The sequence below is a fragment of the Podarcis melisellensis genome, assembly GCF_964234715.1.
Source record: "Podarcis melisellensis genome assembly, chromosome: 7".
NCBI classification, from domain to species: Eukaryota; Metazoa; Chordata; class Lepidosauria; order Squamata; family Lacertidae; genus Podarcis; species Podarcis melisellensis.
In genome coordinates, this window is record NC_138539.1 from 40,958,756 (window position 1) to 40,976,572 (window position 17,817).

Here is a 17,817-nt window from a genome sequence, read left to right on the forward strand (position 1 = left end):
TCCACACTGACTTTGCACTGCCTTGCCCCCCCACTCCTCTCCATCCTCGAATGCTAGAATTCTCCATCCTGGAATCCTTCTTCAAACTCAGCCAGAGGGAGGTCAGGTGAGCAGCACAGGCCAACCATACTGGCTACCCCTGCTCTATTTCCTTCCCTTCCTACCAGTAGCAGACAATGTGATGCCCTCCAGATGCTGGACTCCAGGTCCCATCAGCCAAAGCAAGCATAGTGATTCATCAGAGAGAGACCCCTAGGGCAGATCACTGTGGAGGAGTGCTGACCAACTGGACCAGTAAACGGGAACAGAATAATGATAAAAAGACTCCATACTGCCACTGTTAGCTGCAGGTCCTATTTATCAATTCTACTGGCTTTGCTCCTGCATCCTATCATCATGGAGCACATCTAACAACTGAATACTGCTGGCAGAAGAGGGGAGTAGAATACAGTTGACTGGAAATCAGTAGCCACTAGCTGTTTTATGCAAGAGCTTCTGACCTTACTCACTGTCTAGCAGGAGCAATCTATGTGAAGAGAAAAAAAGTCAACTCTTTATTTAAAAATATGCCGCCATTCTTAATACGGCTAGCTTCAGGTTTGAAGGGGCCTTTGGTAAACTGTGCTCTGGTAGGTTGCTTCCAATATTAGTGGGTCTCCTGATATGGGCTTACCTGAAAACAGCTACAAGCCACTTCCCTCTGTGAGTGAGTATAGTAGTGGCTGATGCAGGTGTCTTTTTCCATTGATGGAGTGATTGGTGGGTGGAGCATGGCCACACCATTTTGTGATCCTTTCTCTTTTTTCTGCTCTTTAGATGTGGCAGCCATTACACCAGCCCCCAAAGTAGTCATTTTATGTTATGCCATGCCCTAATAGCAGCCATTCCCCCCCCCCAAATGTGCACACTGGCCCAGAAAGCCTTTGTGAGTACAGAACCTATTTACAGCTCAGTGTAAATTAGGCTAATTTTTAGGAATTTTGTCCCCTTTGCCAGGTTGCAAACATCTGTAATGGTGTAAAATACTGCTACTGATGAACGAGTTGGGCTTGATCAGAAAGGGCATACTTAAAATCAATAAATTTGTCTTGGTTCAAATTGGACTCAAAATTGTTCCTTTGAATTGGGGGGCTCTGGGTTTGGCATGCTCCCAGCAGTGTTATTGGGGATTGACAAGGCCTTCACACCCCAGAGGAATATAGCAAGGACTGCAGGCCGCCACAAGCTCCAGATGAGTCCCAATCCACTCACTTCCTTTCTTCCCCACCCATCACGATTTACCGGTACTTGGTAGATGCAACAAAGGTCTACTGTTGTGACCTTGATTGCGGCAATAGTATTGTTGACTCCATGATCCCTGGAGTAACACCTTCCTGGGGTTTCTGGGTCCCTAGTAAGGAGTCATTAGCTTAAAGAAACTTTGGCCTCCAGGAATCTTGTTGAACATGTTTCTGGACACCAGTTTTCTTGGGCCCAGAACATTTCCCTGTGCTGCTACAGAGCCTAATATAGGCGGCAGCGGCAGCAACCCTTCTCATCACTGTCGATACTGCCACAACATACCATAGGTTTCAGTGGGAAAGGGAAGAGGACTGCGGCAATGGGCAGGGCTGGTGTCGGGAACCAAGCCTTTATTAATCACAAGCAGAGCCCAATTTTTTAAGCTCAGCTCATAATTAGCTTGGAAGTTCTTAACGAGGGAAATTTGGACTCCAAACTTTGCCGTTATGAATTTTGGGTGGGATAAGCATTTTGATAACCACATTAATTTTGGAAGGAACTTATTTCACATGGGGAAGCAGAATTCTTCTTGGAAGCTCTCATATACTGAAAGAGTGCAACATGTCATTACACAGCGCAAAGAGAGTTGTTCAGTACAGGGGCACTAAACCTTTAGACTGTCTTGTTTCATATTATGAAATGGGGGGAAATGTTGTGGTGAGAGTACCTCAGCTATCTGGAACTGTTCTATTTTGCCTTTTTTAAATCAGTGATTATCAATCATAGTATCTCAGTTACTTATAGAAATTCTGCTTCTCTTCACTCAAATTCTCATGCCCTTCTCTGCAGTAGCTGTAATCCTGAGTCTATTTACACTCATCAATTGGATTTAAGCACATGTAACTGGGCACAACAGTCAGTTAATTACTCTTGTATAGATCTTGTAGTTAAATAACAAAGAATCAAAGCATTCTAGGTTGTCAGTTCTAGCCTGAACAACACCAAGTAATTGCTTGGTAAGCCCTAATCTATATGAACACTGTGCCTGAAAATTATCTTGACATTTGTTAATATGCTTGTGATACAGAATTTTATATTTTCAGGATGAAAGCTCTATAGAAAGTGATGAATTTGATCTGAGTGACTCCACCAGGATGTCTGCTGTGAACTCTGACCTCAGTTCAAATCTCGAAGAAAGAATTCAAAGTCCGCAGAATCTCCAGGGCCAGCAAGATGGTAAGCTAACTTTCTGGCAAATGAAGCTGAGTTTTGTTGATCAGTTCCTTTTTTCTTTTGTTCATTTTCAATGATGTGGGGTATAGGGGAGTAAATAAAGCCATTTCTGCTACTATTCATTCATTATTATGCTTCTGATCTGTGCACATTTATTGTGTCTGTAGACAACTTTAAGAACTGTTTTGTGTCTAAATGATTTACTTGGCTCACTTTTGTGACACTTCCCAAAGATGCAAAAATATTCAGCCTTAAATATAACATATATTATGAAGAGACAATGGCATCTCCAAATGTGCACGCCTTTAGTTTCTTTCACAAAAGTAAACTACCATTCATTTTTATGGGAAAATATGAAGTATTGCACATGGAGACATTGCAGTACATGGAGGCAAAACTAGCCATACGTAGAGGCACTGAATGTACACCAAGGAATCTGTGGTTTTCCAGATGTTGTTGAACTATGACACCTGTCAGCCCCAACCAGCATGTTCAATGGTCAGGGGTGATGGGAGTGATGGTCCAACAAAATAATGAGGGCCACAGATTCCCACAGCCTGTTGCATATACCTGTGAGTCCTCAAGATCACTGAAAAATATAGGCCTCCCTTCTAAACACTAGCGAAAAATAAAGAAGCAGGACTTCAGCCAAAAAAGAAAAAGAAAAAAAGGCTTGTAGTAGCAAAGATGTCAGAAAGAGGATTTTCAGTCTTGCTTCTGACATAGAGTCTGCTTTAGTAGAGATGGTATCCACAATATACCGACAACAATTTTATTAGTCTTTTTCATGTAAAATTGAGGTTGGCATGGAATTAGGGTTCATTTTAAGTAAATGGAAGCATTGTGGTTCCAAGTTTGTGATCTAAGGGAGATGAGTGTCCAATTGGAGGCAAGATCTTGTCCCCACAGTACTAAAATATAGCAGTCCAGTGTCTGACTGCCAAGCTGCCCTTGACTACATCTATTACCCTTTTGAACATTATTTATCCTGCATCCTAGCAACATCCCATATCAGAGATAGGCCAAGACCTGAGAACTATATGAATGAATGGGAAGCTAGTATATGTGTGCCCCCTTCACATGTCACACTGAATGTGTATGGAGGGAAATAAGTGAGGTCATTTGTGTTTCAGGTTCTCTGTAATGCAAAGAAAGCCCTACATGCAAACTGTTTTATGAATGTAGCATCCATGCAGAAATTCAGCTGAATATATGAAGGTTAGGAAGGATAACAGCATGTGCTATCCCACTCCCCAACTTAATGCACTTAATGCAATGCATGGGAATGGCTATTAAATGCAAGGATGCAGTGAAACCTTGTAATAAAGCCTAAGACTCCTTCTCTAAGTAGTTTAAATTCTTTGCTGTTGTACAGAGAATAGTGTAACACAATTTGTTAAGACCAGTGTACAGATGCACTCCACTAGAATACTTCCTTCCATTTCCCAGTGTTCACTTAAACCTGTCATCATTTTTTTTCAGTGTCATTGCTCTGTCGCTGCACCCTTCTATACTTCTGCCCCTCTAGGGGGCAGGCACACAATATGCCCACTTCAAGAATCTACTTAAATCTTTGACTGTTCTCCTTGTGGCTTCCTATCCTGCTGCCCTAAACTAATTCATTCTGATAGAATTCTCTGTCACTCACAAGCTGCAGTCCAGCCTAGCAGCTGGGGCTCTGTTTCTCTTTTCTCTGTTATACCTTGGGGGATTCCAGCTCACAATATTAGTGTGTCAGAGCCACTAGGGCTACCTGAAAGTAAAAGCTAAAAGTAGGTGCAGTAAAATTCCTTGTCTGAAAACAAAGTTATTTACTATATTGTTTTTAAATGGAAAGTTACTAGACATGCCATATAAGGTTTTTTAAAACAAACAAACAAACAAACAAACAAACAAACTGCTTTGAGAGGACAATTCCCTATCCAAGGGCTCATTTCTGAAAATATAACACTTTAAGATTAAGAAGTGGGACCTAGCTGTGCTTGTAAGAATAACAATTGTGCATCTCTTCCTAGTGATGCGGAGATATTTTTTTTGTTGACTCACCTGGTCCAGGGCCTTCTTCTGACTACTTGTTATGGCAGGCACAGCTTATTAACTCCTCAGAACCCACAAAAGAAGTTGGGATGATTCTTAAATTCAGGGGATGGACGAAGGGCAGTACCTGAGAATAAGTAGAAAATTCAGTCAGAGGTTCCTATTGTTATCTGAATTTCAAAGAAAGCCATACAATTGAAAAGTGATCATACTGGATTCTAGACTTTTCAGGAGAAATCCTAATAGTACCGAAGTCACCAGTAGCATGAGACCCGTGATGCATCTATGATTAGAGCAGAATGGTAACATGTGTTGCTCATTATAAAGAATCACTAATACTCCAAATCTAAACATATCTGTGTGCATGAAAATGCTATTACATGTATGAAATCGTGTTTAAGGCTGGGTATATGCAGTTCCTAAATACCTAGTTTTAGGAAGTAATCCAACTGTAATAAATGAATGAGTGCCATATGAATTGTGATATAACAGTTTGATCAGCACAAAGCACCATTCTTACACAGCTTTGGGGGTTCTTATGCATCAGATAAAAACTGAAGAAAAAGTTCTCAAAACCTGAGATCTACACAAGTGTTCTATACAAATCAGGTACATTTCAGATTGCTTATTATCTGCGGCAGTTGTATTTGTGACTACATAAGTAGTGCAAGCACTAAAAATTGAAGGGGGGGGGGGAGGAATCTACCTAAATAACATGTCTTATGCTGACAACAAACTTTGGTGTGTGTCAGTATTTAAGATAGTTACTTAGGCTTTCTGCTGCTTCTGTTGCATTAAAATTTGTGGACCAGACAATCTAGTTTATGAAGTGCCTTGGCTAAAGTAAGCTGGCAGAATAATGTAAAGAATCTCCCTGCTTCTATTGTGCAGCACCAGCTCTGGGAATAAAAATACATTCTCTGCCTCCATGATTGTCAGTCTGCCACCTTTCACAAGCACTGGATTCTTTTGTCAATAAAGAAAAAGAAATTGAACATTTACATCTGCATGTTTCAGAATAAGCCTTAGGGCTGAACTGAAAATTAATTGAAGTGTTATCTTTTTCATGGCAACATCACAAAAGTTTCTTCATACGGGGAGTAAATAATATCACTGTGTCGAAGAAAATTAATGCCTTTGTCACCTGTGAATAATTTAAGTGAAGCTGGCATATATCATTACTTCACTGCCTTAAATTATATTCAGTTTCTTCGAAGAAATGAGTAGTGTCCATTGAGCTTTCTGAGGTGCAGTGTGAGTTTCACAAATTAATATCAACTGTAAAAGAAAACATTAAATAACTATCGCCTACCAACACAATTGTAGCACATGTTGCAGACGCTTTAACTATTTCTTTGTGGCTAATATAAGGGAGTTTCAGTGACAGTGGAATGATTGTTCAGCTGAAGACAGATAAAGTATTACTGATAAAGCATTAGATATTGAAGTCATCGGATAACCTGCAACATTTCTAGCTGGTGACAAAACACTAAGGATTGTCTGTAAGGAAGAGTGAATTGCTCTTTGAATCAGGTCAGTTGCCATAGCAGGAATAGATGCTTGTCCTTAGAGATAAGTAGGACTCCTGAGATGCAGTTTGCTATCCTCTGGCCTTTAGTATATAGAAATTTCACTCCAATCTCAACAGAAAAGCTTATGGTAGAAAGGAGATCTGCTGATACTTCCTTTCTTTCCCATGTTCTTACACTGTGCTCACATGTGTTCCTTCTTACATTTATTCCCTTTTTACATTTATGCCATTATTTCCAATTATTATTTAGTGAATTTAAATCCTGCCCTTTCTTCTGAAAGAGCCAAGGGTTGCATTCCCCAGCTCTTCCAAGTTTGTAAGGATGGTACTTTCAAGGCCAATAAATAAATTACAAACAAGTACCTTGACTGCCACTTGAAACAGCAAGTTGAAGTTCCTATTCACAAGAAACATGTCCCTTGCAAGCTCTAAACATAAAGTATAAGAAGCATTGCTTGGATGTCTTTACCTCTTTAACAAAGTACTGACTTCCCCAGAACAAAATCAGAAGTGGATCCCTCATTAGGGATACCACATAAGCAGACTGGTAGAATCAACCAAACAGGCAGCACCAGCTTGTTCTAGTATATCTGGAACATATTCTAAGAAAAACATACAGCAGAGTCTAATAATAATAATAATAATATTTTATTTCTACCCCACCCTCCCCAGCCGAAGCCAGGCTCAGAACGGCTAACAACAGTAAAAGTAACACAGCATTCTAAAATCAATTCATTCTAAAATGAATTCAGAATCAAATTAATGGCAACCATTGGGCTAGAGTTCTATGAGGATTACCAAAGGAGAGGGTCAGACTGTGCCTTGGCCAAAGGTCTGGTGGAACAGCTTTGTCTTGCAGGCCCTGCAGAAAGATGTCAAGTCCCACAGGGCCCTAGTCTCTTGTGACAGAACGTTCCACCAGATTGGGGCCACAGCCGAAAAAGTCCTGGTTCTGGTTGAGGCCAGCCTAACCTCCCTGTGGCCTGGGACCTCCAAGATATTTTTGTTTGAAGACCCTAAGGTCCTCCGTGGGACATACCAGGAGAGATGGCCCCGTAGGTATGAGGGTCCTATACTCTGGATAGGGATTTAATTCAGCCTGCAGCTAGCCTGTTGTGGGAAGTGAATTATCAAAATGGGTATTGTGATAGATGGCATTATGCGACACCACTCAGATATTCAGTTATCATGTTAATTTCTAACATTTTCATTTGTCTACACATTTTCTTGCCCGGATCTGGAAATTTCTGTTCTTGGGCAGGTTTTGGTGCTGCTTCCGGTCCCTTACTGTTACAGCTCCCAAGTTGCTAGTCCCTTAGATTCTGCTCAGAGGTTATACAGACAAGTGTGCATAGCTTTGGGGCTCAGGGAACCTGCCCATTCACTCTCCATACAATCAGTATATGTGGGGGGAAATCAGCTAGATAGAAAAGCAGAAGACCGTGTGTCAAGATCCTAGTAGCTAATGAGTTTTGGACAAAAACTGAAGAGACCTGAGATCAAAGGTCTAGTTGATCATAAAGCTTACAGACAGACCATTGAGAATCCACTTGCAGTCTAGCCTGCCCCATGGAGATTTTGTGATGCTGCAATTGGCATGGGGAGCACTGCCCTTCCCTGCTGAGCTTCTTGAAGAAATGGTGGTGTAAAAGTATAATAAAACAAATAAATGTAGGGTAATTTTTTAGATGATCTTCTTGACATATCAATACCTAGATTGGCTCCAAGCAGTTTGAAAAGTCATAATAAATAAATAAAACATGGAAAAAGCTAGTAATCATACACTTTCTAAATGCACATGCTTGTTGATCCCTTTTCCAATTGGTTTGGGGGGGTTTTTTTGGTGGGGAGGAGGGAGGTGTGCCTGTTTATGTTTTCCTTTCCTTTGTAATTTGCTTTCAGTAAATGAAAATGTTATTAGACATGAATTATGTATTTAGCAAATGCAATGCTGAGTTGTGACTGGTCCAACGTGATGAGGGAACAATCACATTTTCCACACCGCTATCCCAGCTGCACAACTGTCACTTTCTATTACTCCTGCCCTGAACAATTGAATGTGGCTTATAATGACAATAATTGCTTCAAAATTGTTTGTCATGTTTGACTTGTTAGCAACAATCTACCAACGGTTGGTTACAATCAACTTCTTCGTTATTACTGCATAATTACATAAGTGAATATTTTAACCAATAATACCCCAGAATGAAAATTATCTTCCCCTCTGTAAACAACACAGAAATATTTTTGACACTTCAGCACAATCACTTTCCTCTTTTTACATTAGCCAGGCTTAAATGAGTGACTTTATCCCTACGTCCAGACCTAATGCAATAGCATGTATTACTAAGGCTAGCAAAATGCAGCTAAAAGGATTTGTGTTCATACTCTCATCAGTTTCATTCACTGCAGATCCAGAACCAACAGTTGGTGAGCCAAGGGCTCCAGGAGCTTGGAAGACACCTCCACTAGTCTAACCCATTTGTGGTTGCAACCTGTTAAACACATGCAAACACAGAGGGCTGAAGACTGGGGAGGGGAGAAATCTAAGGCAATGTGATTACCTAATATTTATAAACCCTCTACCTTTGAAGAAAAAAGGCAGTCACAGTGACCCACCACCACCAAGCCAAAAAACTTGTCCTAGCTGTGCATCAAACTTCTCTCATGTTGCTGGGGAATATCCTTGGCTGCAGAGGACATTTCCATCAGAAATACAGATTGTTCTAAGCAACTGTAGCCATATCCCTGGAATGTAAAGTCATAAAAATCCATTCTCAAGTCACAGTCTGAGTGCAACTCTCACCTGTTTGTCTTATAGTTGAAGTTTAAGGAGCTGTGAACAGTTTTAGCAATACACTTCTCCAGTTCAAAAGGAGGAATTCAACCTTGCACTCTTCTGACCATTCCATCTGCATAAGCATTTCTACTTGCCAGACTGAATGGCCCCACTCTCCTACCTCTGTGCAGTTCTGAGAGTTCATCTGGCCCACCAGAGTGGGTTTGAGGGAGGCATAGGGGCATGCAGGGGGAGGAACCCTGTTGTGCTAGCAGGAGCTCCAAGCTGTTTAATGCAAACAAGGACACTATAGGGAAAACAAAAAGAGAAATGTGGCACCATCAAGCTTCAGCAGCAGCTTTAAAAACAAAACAATGCAAATGGCACTGAAATAGCACAAATGTTTGCTAAAATGAGTATTTTGTGAAGAACTTGCTGGACTCTTGAATGCGCTACTTTTGAGGTGAACATTGAAATGAGAGGATATTCTGCACAATGCTAGAGGAATGTCAGGAGGTGATAAGCTGTGATCTCACTGACTATCCATGAAACATCTAAATGTACATCTTGCTGCTGCAAAATGTTCAAAGTATAAAAATTATACACAAGTCAACTGTGGTGTCTTTTATCTTGCACAGAACAGCTTGTACAAACTTCCCTATGTTCTACAGAGGAGTTCACTCATGGGTGCACATGTTCCTGCAGGGACCTTTCCTGGTGCCTGGAGTCAGTGGCGGAGCTTCATGCTCCAGCACTGAGGGGCGGAGAGCAGGTGGGGCAGCCCACAGGTGCATGGTACCCAGCATGGGCAGGGCAGCCGTGATGGCACCCTACTGGGATCACACTGCCGGGGACAGTGCGCTCCCTCCACACTCCTCTTCCTGCACCAGTGCCTGGAGTGTCCTATCCCTTTCTCCCTTCTCCTGCTGAAATTAAGCTTGAAAGAAGTGCTCTATTTTAGCCAATAGAATAGGTTGTGATGTGTGTTTCATTGTGGTGTGTGTGCTCATGATAGTTCCTCTGGTTTGCAAATGAGAACAACATCAGAGGTCTCATTCTCTATATGTAATGTCCACTCAGAGTCATACCTAGGATGAAATCATGTTTGCCTCCACAGAAAAGAGCAAAAGAATACTGAAATCAAGGATGTGATTGACATGGGTGCAAGAATCTCCTTCATGGAGAACCACACACAACATTCAAGGACACTAGCCACCCTCTTCAGAACTGACTCAAAGTCATCTAATGAAAGTGACTGGCAGTAGAATCTACAAAATGCAATAGCAAGTAGTTTAGATAGCTTTTAAGAAATAGATAACCCATCTATAATCATGACCTATAGATTTTTAAAAACAATTAAATGATGACATCAAAATGGATCTAGTAAATAGTTCAGTGCTACATTCCACAGAATTTTCTGTCTTGACTATGGATTCTATAACGGGAATGCTGATGCAGCTTTATCTACCACACTGGAGACAATGCTATAATAGCATTATTAGAAACGACAGGTCATTTTTTAAAAAAATTGAACTCTCTTGTGTTGTATTTCCACTGTGCAAACTTGAAGGCTATGACCCAAACTGACAGGCTGCATGTTGATCACTGATCTATGCAATCCACAATCATTACATTTCAAATCTGTCTAAATTGAAAGTGAGAAAATAAGTTGACTGCACTTGTCTTGAGTAGGAAGAGGCTTCTGTAGGTTGTTTCCATGGAGCTATCTGCTTCTTGTTTTCATCTCTGTATGAAGGACTGTTACTCACCTGCCATTTTCTACTGTAGAAACCCAGAAAAACAACAACAAATACACACCATTCAGAACAGATGTGAGGTATGTGCTGTTTGAAAGCTCCAAGGGATAGTTGTGTTCAATGATATCACAGGGAAATAGGTATACTTTACTTGGGTCAGAAAAAGGGACGCAGGTGGTGCTGTGGGTTAAACCACAGAGCCTAGGACTTGCCGATCAGAAGTTCGGCAGTTCGAATCCCTGCGACAGGGTGAGCTCCCGTTGCTCTGTCCCTGCTCCTGCCAACCTAGCAGTTCGAAAGCCCGTCAAAGTGCAAGTAGATAAATAGGTACCGCTCTGGCAGGAAGGTAAATGGCATTTCCGTGCGCTGCTCTGGTTCGCCAGAAGCAGCTTAGTCATGCTGGCCACATGACCCAGAAGCTGTATGCCGGCTCCCTCGGCCAATAAAGCGAGATGAGCGCCGCAACCCCAGAGTCAGCCACGACTGGACCTAATGGTCAGGGGTTCTTTACCTTTACCTTTACTTTGGTCAGATATACTAATGTTTATATAAAATTATGGAACAGGACAATCACTTGGCCCCTGATCCACACTTACAGCACTATGTATGTGCTGTGCGCCCCTACCAGCCCAGCCAGTTCTTGCCAATGTCAGCTTGGGCAGTTGCTTAGAGAATCAAAGCCTGAAGCCTTTCACCCCTCATCCCAGACAGCTTGATTTAATTCTCCACTCCAGAAGGCTATTATTGCTGCCATAGCTGAAAAATTGAGGGTATAATTTCACCAAATATTCTCCATTAGCCTGTGTGGGAGCAGAAATACTTCAATATTTTATTGGGGAAGGGCAGCACAATAACAATGGCCCAGCTTCTTTCCTTTAGCAGCCTGACCACTATTTTGCACTCCTCACAATGTCTTGCATTATTAAGAGGCATTGTGTATTTGAGGCAGAGACTATTCAAATAATAGCTCCCCCCCCATTGTCTTCCATTTCAGGAAGGGGCAAAAAATATTCTCAGATTTTCACTCCAGAAAAATCTCTTTTGAGAAATTTTGGGTCAGTTCTGAATTCTCATTTTTCACATCTGTAGCTGTAGAAATTCGGCTCTTAGGAAATGACTTTATGACAACTAATGCTAGTGTAGAGCTATTTCAGAAGATACATCAACATGAGTAATTATTGAAATGATCTTTTGATGTGATATTTCTGAATGAGTTGTTCCTTTTCTTTGTAAACTTAGCAGCCTTTCCTACATAAAATAGTAAAAAGATAGAAATCAACATTTATATTAATAGCCACTAGAGGTCTGCTGATATCAAAACTTAGGCAATGTGAATTTATTTCTGCAAAGTGAACTCTGTCTAAAGTATTTTATACATATTTTTGTTCCCCCGCCCTTAGCATTACTCATAATCAGAGGTGTTAACAAGGATTTGTGTTTTTTTGATAAGTTGACTAATTTAGGGTGTAGACTTTTATTTCAACTTTTGCTTCTCTGTGAATTGGAACATATGGGTGCTTTCCCTTTCTCACACTGATGTTTGTGGCAATGCTTATATTCCATCACTAGGTGCCATTATAATGCTATTTGATTTGGTTCAAAATTTGCCTCCTCAAACACAAGCCCTGTGCAGACATTATGATGAATGTGTGTGTAGACAGGGGTGGAAGAGATAGCACAGGCTGTTTCTGCTTCAGACATTCACACATACAGTTTAATGTCTGCCTATAACCTACATGTGTACAAGTACACATGCATAGGACTCTTTCCTAACATACACACCATTCTATGTTTTCAAAATTCCTGATCATGTGGCTATAACCCTGTTTGCAAATAGGTGTATGAGAGATAATTCTCCAGCTTGGATTTTCAGGGCTTGTAAAGTTCATTTCTTCTTTGAGACAGTTTTTACATGCCCCTGAAGTTATTGTAACAGCATCTCTACTTTTATGCAAGTGTTAGAATGAACCTGTAAAGAGATCTGACAGGCTTCTACACTAGGCACACTTCATAGGCTAGATACACTAGAGACACTTTGTGCTTGTGCTTTATGTGCACATAAAAGGTAAAGGTAAAGGACCCCTGACAGTTAAGTCCAGTCACGAATGACTCTGGGGTTGTGGCGCTCCTCTCACTTTACTGGCCAAGGGAGCCAATGTTTGTCCACAGACAGTTTTTCTGGGTCATGTGGCAAAACCAGAGTAGCGCACAGAAACGCTGTTTACCTTCCTGCCAGAGCAGTACCTATTTATCTACTTGCACTTGGACGTGCTTTCGAACTCCTAGGTTGGCAGGAGCTGGGACCGAACAACGGGAGCTCACCCTGTTGCAGGGATTTGAACCGCTGACCTTCCGATCGGCAAGCCCAAGGCTCAGTGGTTTACACCACAGCGCCACCTGTGTCCCCTTATGTGCACATACATGCAGCAAAAAATTCATGCCCAGTGTAATTATCTACATTTCCTTGATTTGTAGGTTTTGAGGCAGCCCTCGCTCCTATATAATTGTGAAACACAGCGAGAGGGAGAGGGAAGGGGGGTCAGCTCTCTCATTAGACAAAATGAGGTGACCACTACAGGTGGCAGGTGCTAAGGGGCAGCTGTGGCAGTGCTCTGACTGTTCCTTCTATGTCCATTTCCTCCTACAGTCGTACCATAGTTGCCGAACGCCTTGGAAGTGAGAGTTCCAGTTTTTGAACAATTTTTTGAAACCAAACATCCGGTGTGGCTTCTGCAGCTTCCGATTGGCTGCAGGACGCTCCTGCAGCTAATCAGAAGCCGCGCCTTGGTTTTCAAATGGTTCCAGGAGTTGAATGGACTCTGGAACACATTCTTTTCAAGGACTGTGTATGTTGCATGCCTGTCCTATTACCAGAACAAATTGTAATATATATTTAGGACCCACTCTGTTCTTCTGATTATACCTGGTTTTAACTGATTTTAATATTGGATCTTTCATTTTTGTAGCCCAGCCTGATATGTTATGGTGAAGGGTCAGTAAGGAATCTAAACAACAACAACTGTTAGCCCAGACACATTCTGTACCTGTAAAGAGGCACCATTGTGTCCTTAGTCCCAAATGTCTTCCGCTTGCCCCAGGGTCAACAAATGGAGCATAAATACAATGGCCTCCTGTGAACTCAAGAAGGAAGCCAATGGCCCTGGATTCTAGCAGGTTAGCAGGGCTCAAGGAATAATGCAGAAATCTCTGTTGGTTTTGTCTGCACTAAGTTCCTTGAGAAACCAAGACAAAGAAACGTTAGGGCTATAAAAGAAGTGACAACACAGTTATCACACTTTGCTGTAATACTGAGTATTGGCCATAGCCTATTAACATAATTTTATTTAGAACATTTCCCCACTACTATGATAGCTTAATAACATGTTTGTAGAACTGTGGAATATTCCAACTTGATTGAGTGCCCCACATTATATTGTTCCTATTATGTTAAAGGATGGCAAGGTTAAGACGGTATGATTACTGTCCTCCAGGACGTTAATGAAGAGAGGGAATATTTTCACTCGAGCCAATTTCAGAGAGTGATATATTACCTAAATGTATTTTCATGTAGATTCTTGAGAACACCAGCTATTACACTATTATACACTTTTACTATACCATTAAATAGCAATTTTCATGTAAAATTTTGGACAAGTTTGATGTAAAATTTTGGATAATTGATAGCATATTTTCTGTAAATCAAAATTGCACTGATTTTCTCACTTTTAGTTCCGCTTGAGGTGCCATTCAGCTTTCATATGACAATTCTCTATATCTGAAGCAAAGGCCAGATGGAACACTTCCACTGATGTTACTTTATAAAACATAGTGAAAGTGAGCTATATCCAGCAGATTATATCTAGCTATGTCTTTTTCTATTATATTTGTGAAAACAGCACCACACCTGACTTATTCTTTGATTTCAACTATTTATTGCTTTCAACTTACTGATAAAAACCCATAGCAGAATACCTGGCTGAAGGTTCCAGCTTAATGCAGAACTGACCCTGGCTAGTAGTCCATCTTGACCCATGTTTTTTTTGCCCTGTGAGGGGATAATGCTACAAAAATAAAACTGTTTCTTGCTGTTCACTCACATGGCCTGTAGCAACCCGGGGACTCTTAGGATTGGCTCTTAAGAAGTCTGTACACATTCTCCTTCTATAGATATTATGCTGAAGTAAAAATTCAAAGGAGCTGAGGGCATGCTACAACTTTAATTGTGTTGTTGTTCAGTTGTAAGCAGAAGTGGGCAGCCTGTGTTTTTCCACATCATGTTGTTTTCCAGCTCCCATCAGTCCTAGCCAACATGGCCAATGGTCAGGAATGATTTTCTTACAGTTTTAAAAAACTGCCAACTCTTTCATTATCCCAATATTACTATTGCCTCAAATCCTTATTTTAATATACTTACACTCAAGGACAGGTGATTGGCAGGTGCATTTGCTAAATTCTGCTTATTATGCCCTCTAACACCACACAGATTTATTTTTTTTTACACAGCCAGGTGTTCAGAAACCTGCTGTGTTATTCCAAGGCCTGCACTTTTTCCTCACTTAAGTTTTTCACCATCTTTCTCCCCATTTTCCTGTTCACTCAGTGGGAAAGTCTCTGAAGTATTCTCATGCTGGCTAGGCAATTTACTGCAAAGTTTCAGATAGGATACAAAATTGAAGCTCTCAGCAAATGTTTCCTCCTGTTCCAGGTAGCTACATTCTGAGGATTTGCTGAGCTAGGATTAATAGTTGCCTCCATCTTGCCAATATTGTTTCTGGGTATTTAATCATTTGTAAAAACAGTATCGTATCGGGATAAATAATCTAATCCAATGGATAATGTTAGTTAGGAGATTCACTCAAGTGATTTCATCTTCTCACAAGTTGAATAAAACCATCTATTTCCCCCAGCTATCTACAGTCAAGCCTGAAATGTCAAGCATTAGACAAATAGGCAAACCAAATGCAGGCTCTGGCATCTTTCTCAGGACTTTAAGTCTCTCTCTTTTCAGCTCTCTGTCATAAATTTTTCACCCCACACCATCAAGGAATAGTTATTTCTGTTTGAATTGTCTCTGGCCTTTCAAAGCTGCTTATAAATGCAGCTTTTGCATGGGATACCAGTAACAGTGGGACCCCAGTTTTCCAACTGCTCTGCCACAAGTTGCTGCAAATAAACTAATTTGTTAATGGAGAATGCACTTTCACTGACAGCCTTTCTGAAGTCCTTAACTGATCCACAACACATGGCCAGTAAACACAGCAGTAATACAATCTTCTGTTCATCAGTCATATATACAAACATATTGGCCACAGAAAACTAGCATCACTTCCTGGCAAATATTTATCAAGGGATTCTTTGAGGCATAACTGCAGCCTCATTTAAAGGGGGAGATATGCAAATGAAAAATGCTACTATTTCTTTGCAGTTGTTTTCTTCCCAGATTTTAATTTTACATTATCTTTCTAGAACACTAAATGATACATTCCACTATGAATTTATATTAGTGGACAATAGAAAGTAAAGTTACGCTCACAGCTCAATCCTAAGCATGTATCCTCAAAATGCAGGTATAGTATTTCACAGTCACCACTTTAATTTTTAGTGGGACTTACTCACCCATTGGTCCACTACATGGGTGTTGGTCAAATAAATTTTGCTGCCTGAGGTAAATGATAAAATGTCCACCCCATCCCCCACCCACTCCAGTTGCAGAGCTGGCTAAATCATGAGTTGAACCTTATTTCAACAGTAGTAACAGGGTAGCAACCTCCACTGAATCTGAAGCAGCAGGCTAGTTTAAGGGGACCAGGACAGTTTGCAAAGTCTCCCCAGATCTGTCCTCCAAGCAGAGAAGCCACAGAAATTGCCAGCAATTTCCACCTGGCCTGGAACAGGGCCCTGACTCACTCCATCCACAAAAAGGTGAGGCTGCTAAGGAGACCAGATACCACCTTGCTCTGAGTCCTGGAGGACCTGCTCTGTGCCTTCCATCTGAAAGACAAATAAAAAACAGAGAAGTGAGTGATCAAATATATAGAGTACAGCTTGATTACACAGGCAACCTGATAGGGAAAGGGCATGCTATGAATTGAATTGGTTTTTTTAAAGGATTATTATTTTGTCTCTTTTTTGAGAGAGGAAGATGGAGAGCTGTAGGTCAGCCTTGTTTTGGGGTAAATGAAGTAACGTAACAAGAAATGCAAAGTAGTGGATGGATTTCATTATTTTTACTTTGTTTTCCTTTGTATTTTCAGGATATCCAAACTAAATATTTAGACAGTGGAGGCAGGTGGCGGGAGGGGGAGAGGGGGGAGTAATATTCTGTTTAAAATGTTAGCGTTTGTCCTGAACCCATGAAATATAAATCAATATTTTGTTAGCCACCTTGAATATGGTATTTCAGAACAGTGGGGTAAAATACACCAAATAAACTAATAAATGGCCCTGTGTCTTTTCCTGTGCTGACAAGGGGGCTCGGCAATCTTAATGGGATTTGCTATCTTGAGCAGAAGATTCTTACCTGTTCCAAAAGCTTTCTACAGACCTTGTTGCACAGCATTATATCAAAATTAACTGACCTCATAGTCAGTGAAGATAACTGATGTTTCAGTTTGCACATGCTCAGCAGTTTCATTGTTACATAACAACAACTCTCGTTGCCATAACAACAACCAAGCTCACAATGTTCACCTTATATTGTCAATAAGACATGGAGCAGCTTTCCTACTTTTGACTACAATAAAGCTCAGAAAAGTTGTTTCCATAAATCACGGATACCAGATCAGGGAAAACCACAATAGGCCTTGTGCTTGTATTATAAATGGATTCCCAGTGTTTTTCTCTTTGTCTGCCTTAAGTTCCAACAAGGTTTTCAACTGTTAGCATCAGCACAAACATTCTGATGCTACAAAAAACTACATGGCACTCTTTTCCTGTTTCTCCCCCCTTCAAACTGCTGTACCGTTTAACATACAAAAGGGGAAAGCAGGTGGTGTTTCTGCCAAACTATAACCTAATTATAACCAGCAGGCCAAGAGGGAGTTCAGTATCTGTGTTGGTTGAGGCAGGGAGAAGAAAGGAGACCCTGTTGTGTGGAAAAGGACAGAGTAAACAATAAGGAGATATTAAGAGACTCGAGACTGTACTGAGCCTTGAGGGAACAAGCAGAGGGCTTCAGAAATGCTGAGTAGTTGACAGATGACTTCTTGAAGGACAATGCTCAGTGGAGGTCACCCTCAGCCTTCCCTGCTGCCCCTCCC

The 17,817-nt window shown here is 41.0% G+C and overlaps 1 protein-coding gene and 1 long non-coding RNA gene across 5 annotated transcripts in view; one reads left to right on the plus strand and one right to left on the minus strand.

Annotated features, from left to right (window-relative positions):
- NOL4 (nucleolar protein 4) overlaps positions 1 to 17,817 on the plus strand; it is a 113,750-nt gene that overhangs the window by 47,300 nt on the left and 48,633 nt on the right. For all 4 annotated transcript variants that reach the window (XM_081918544.1, XM_081918543.1, XM_081918546.1 and 1 more), the window contains one exon: positions 2,325 to 2,457. In XM_081918544.1, coding sequence (XP_081774670.1) covers positions 2,325 to 2,457 — 133 coding nt within the window. The remainder of the gene's footprint in view (positions 1 to 2,324; positions 2,458 to 17,817) is intronic.
- On the minus strand, positions 11,256 to 17,682 carry LOC309373955. Its single transcript, XR_014170305.1, has 4 exons — positions 17,079 to 17,682; positions 16,175 to 16,549; positions 13,603 to 13,791; positions 11,256 to 11,314 (listed from the first exon to the last, which is right to left on the minus strand). It is a non-coding gene; the product is annotated as an uncharacterized lncRNA (long non-coding RNA).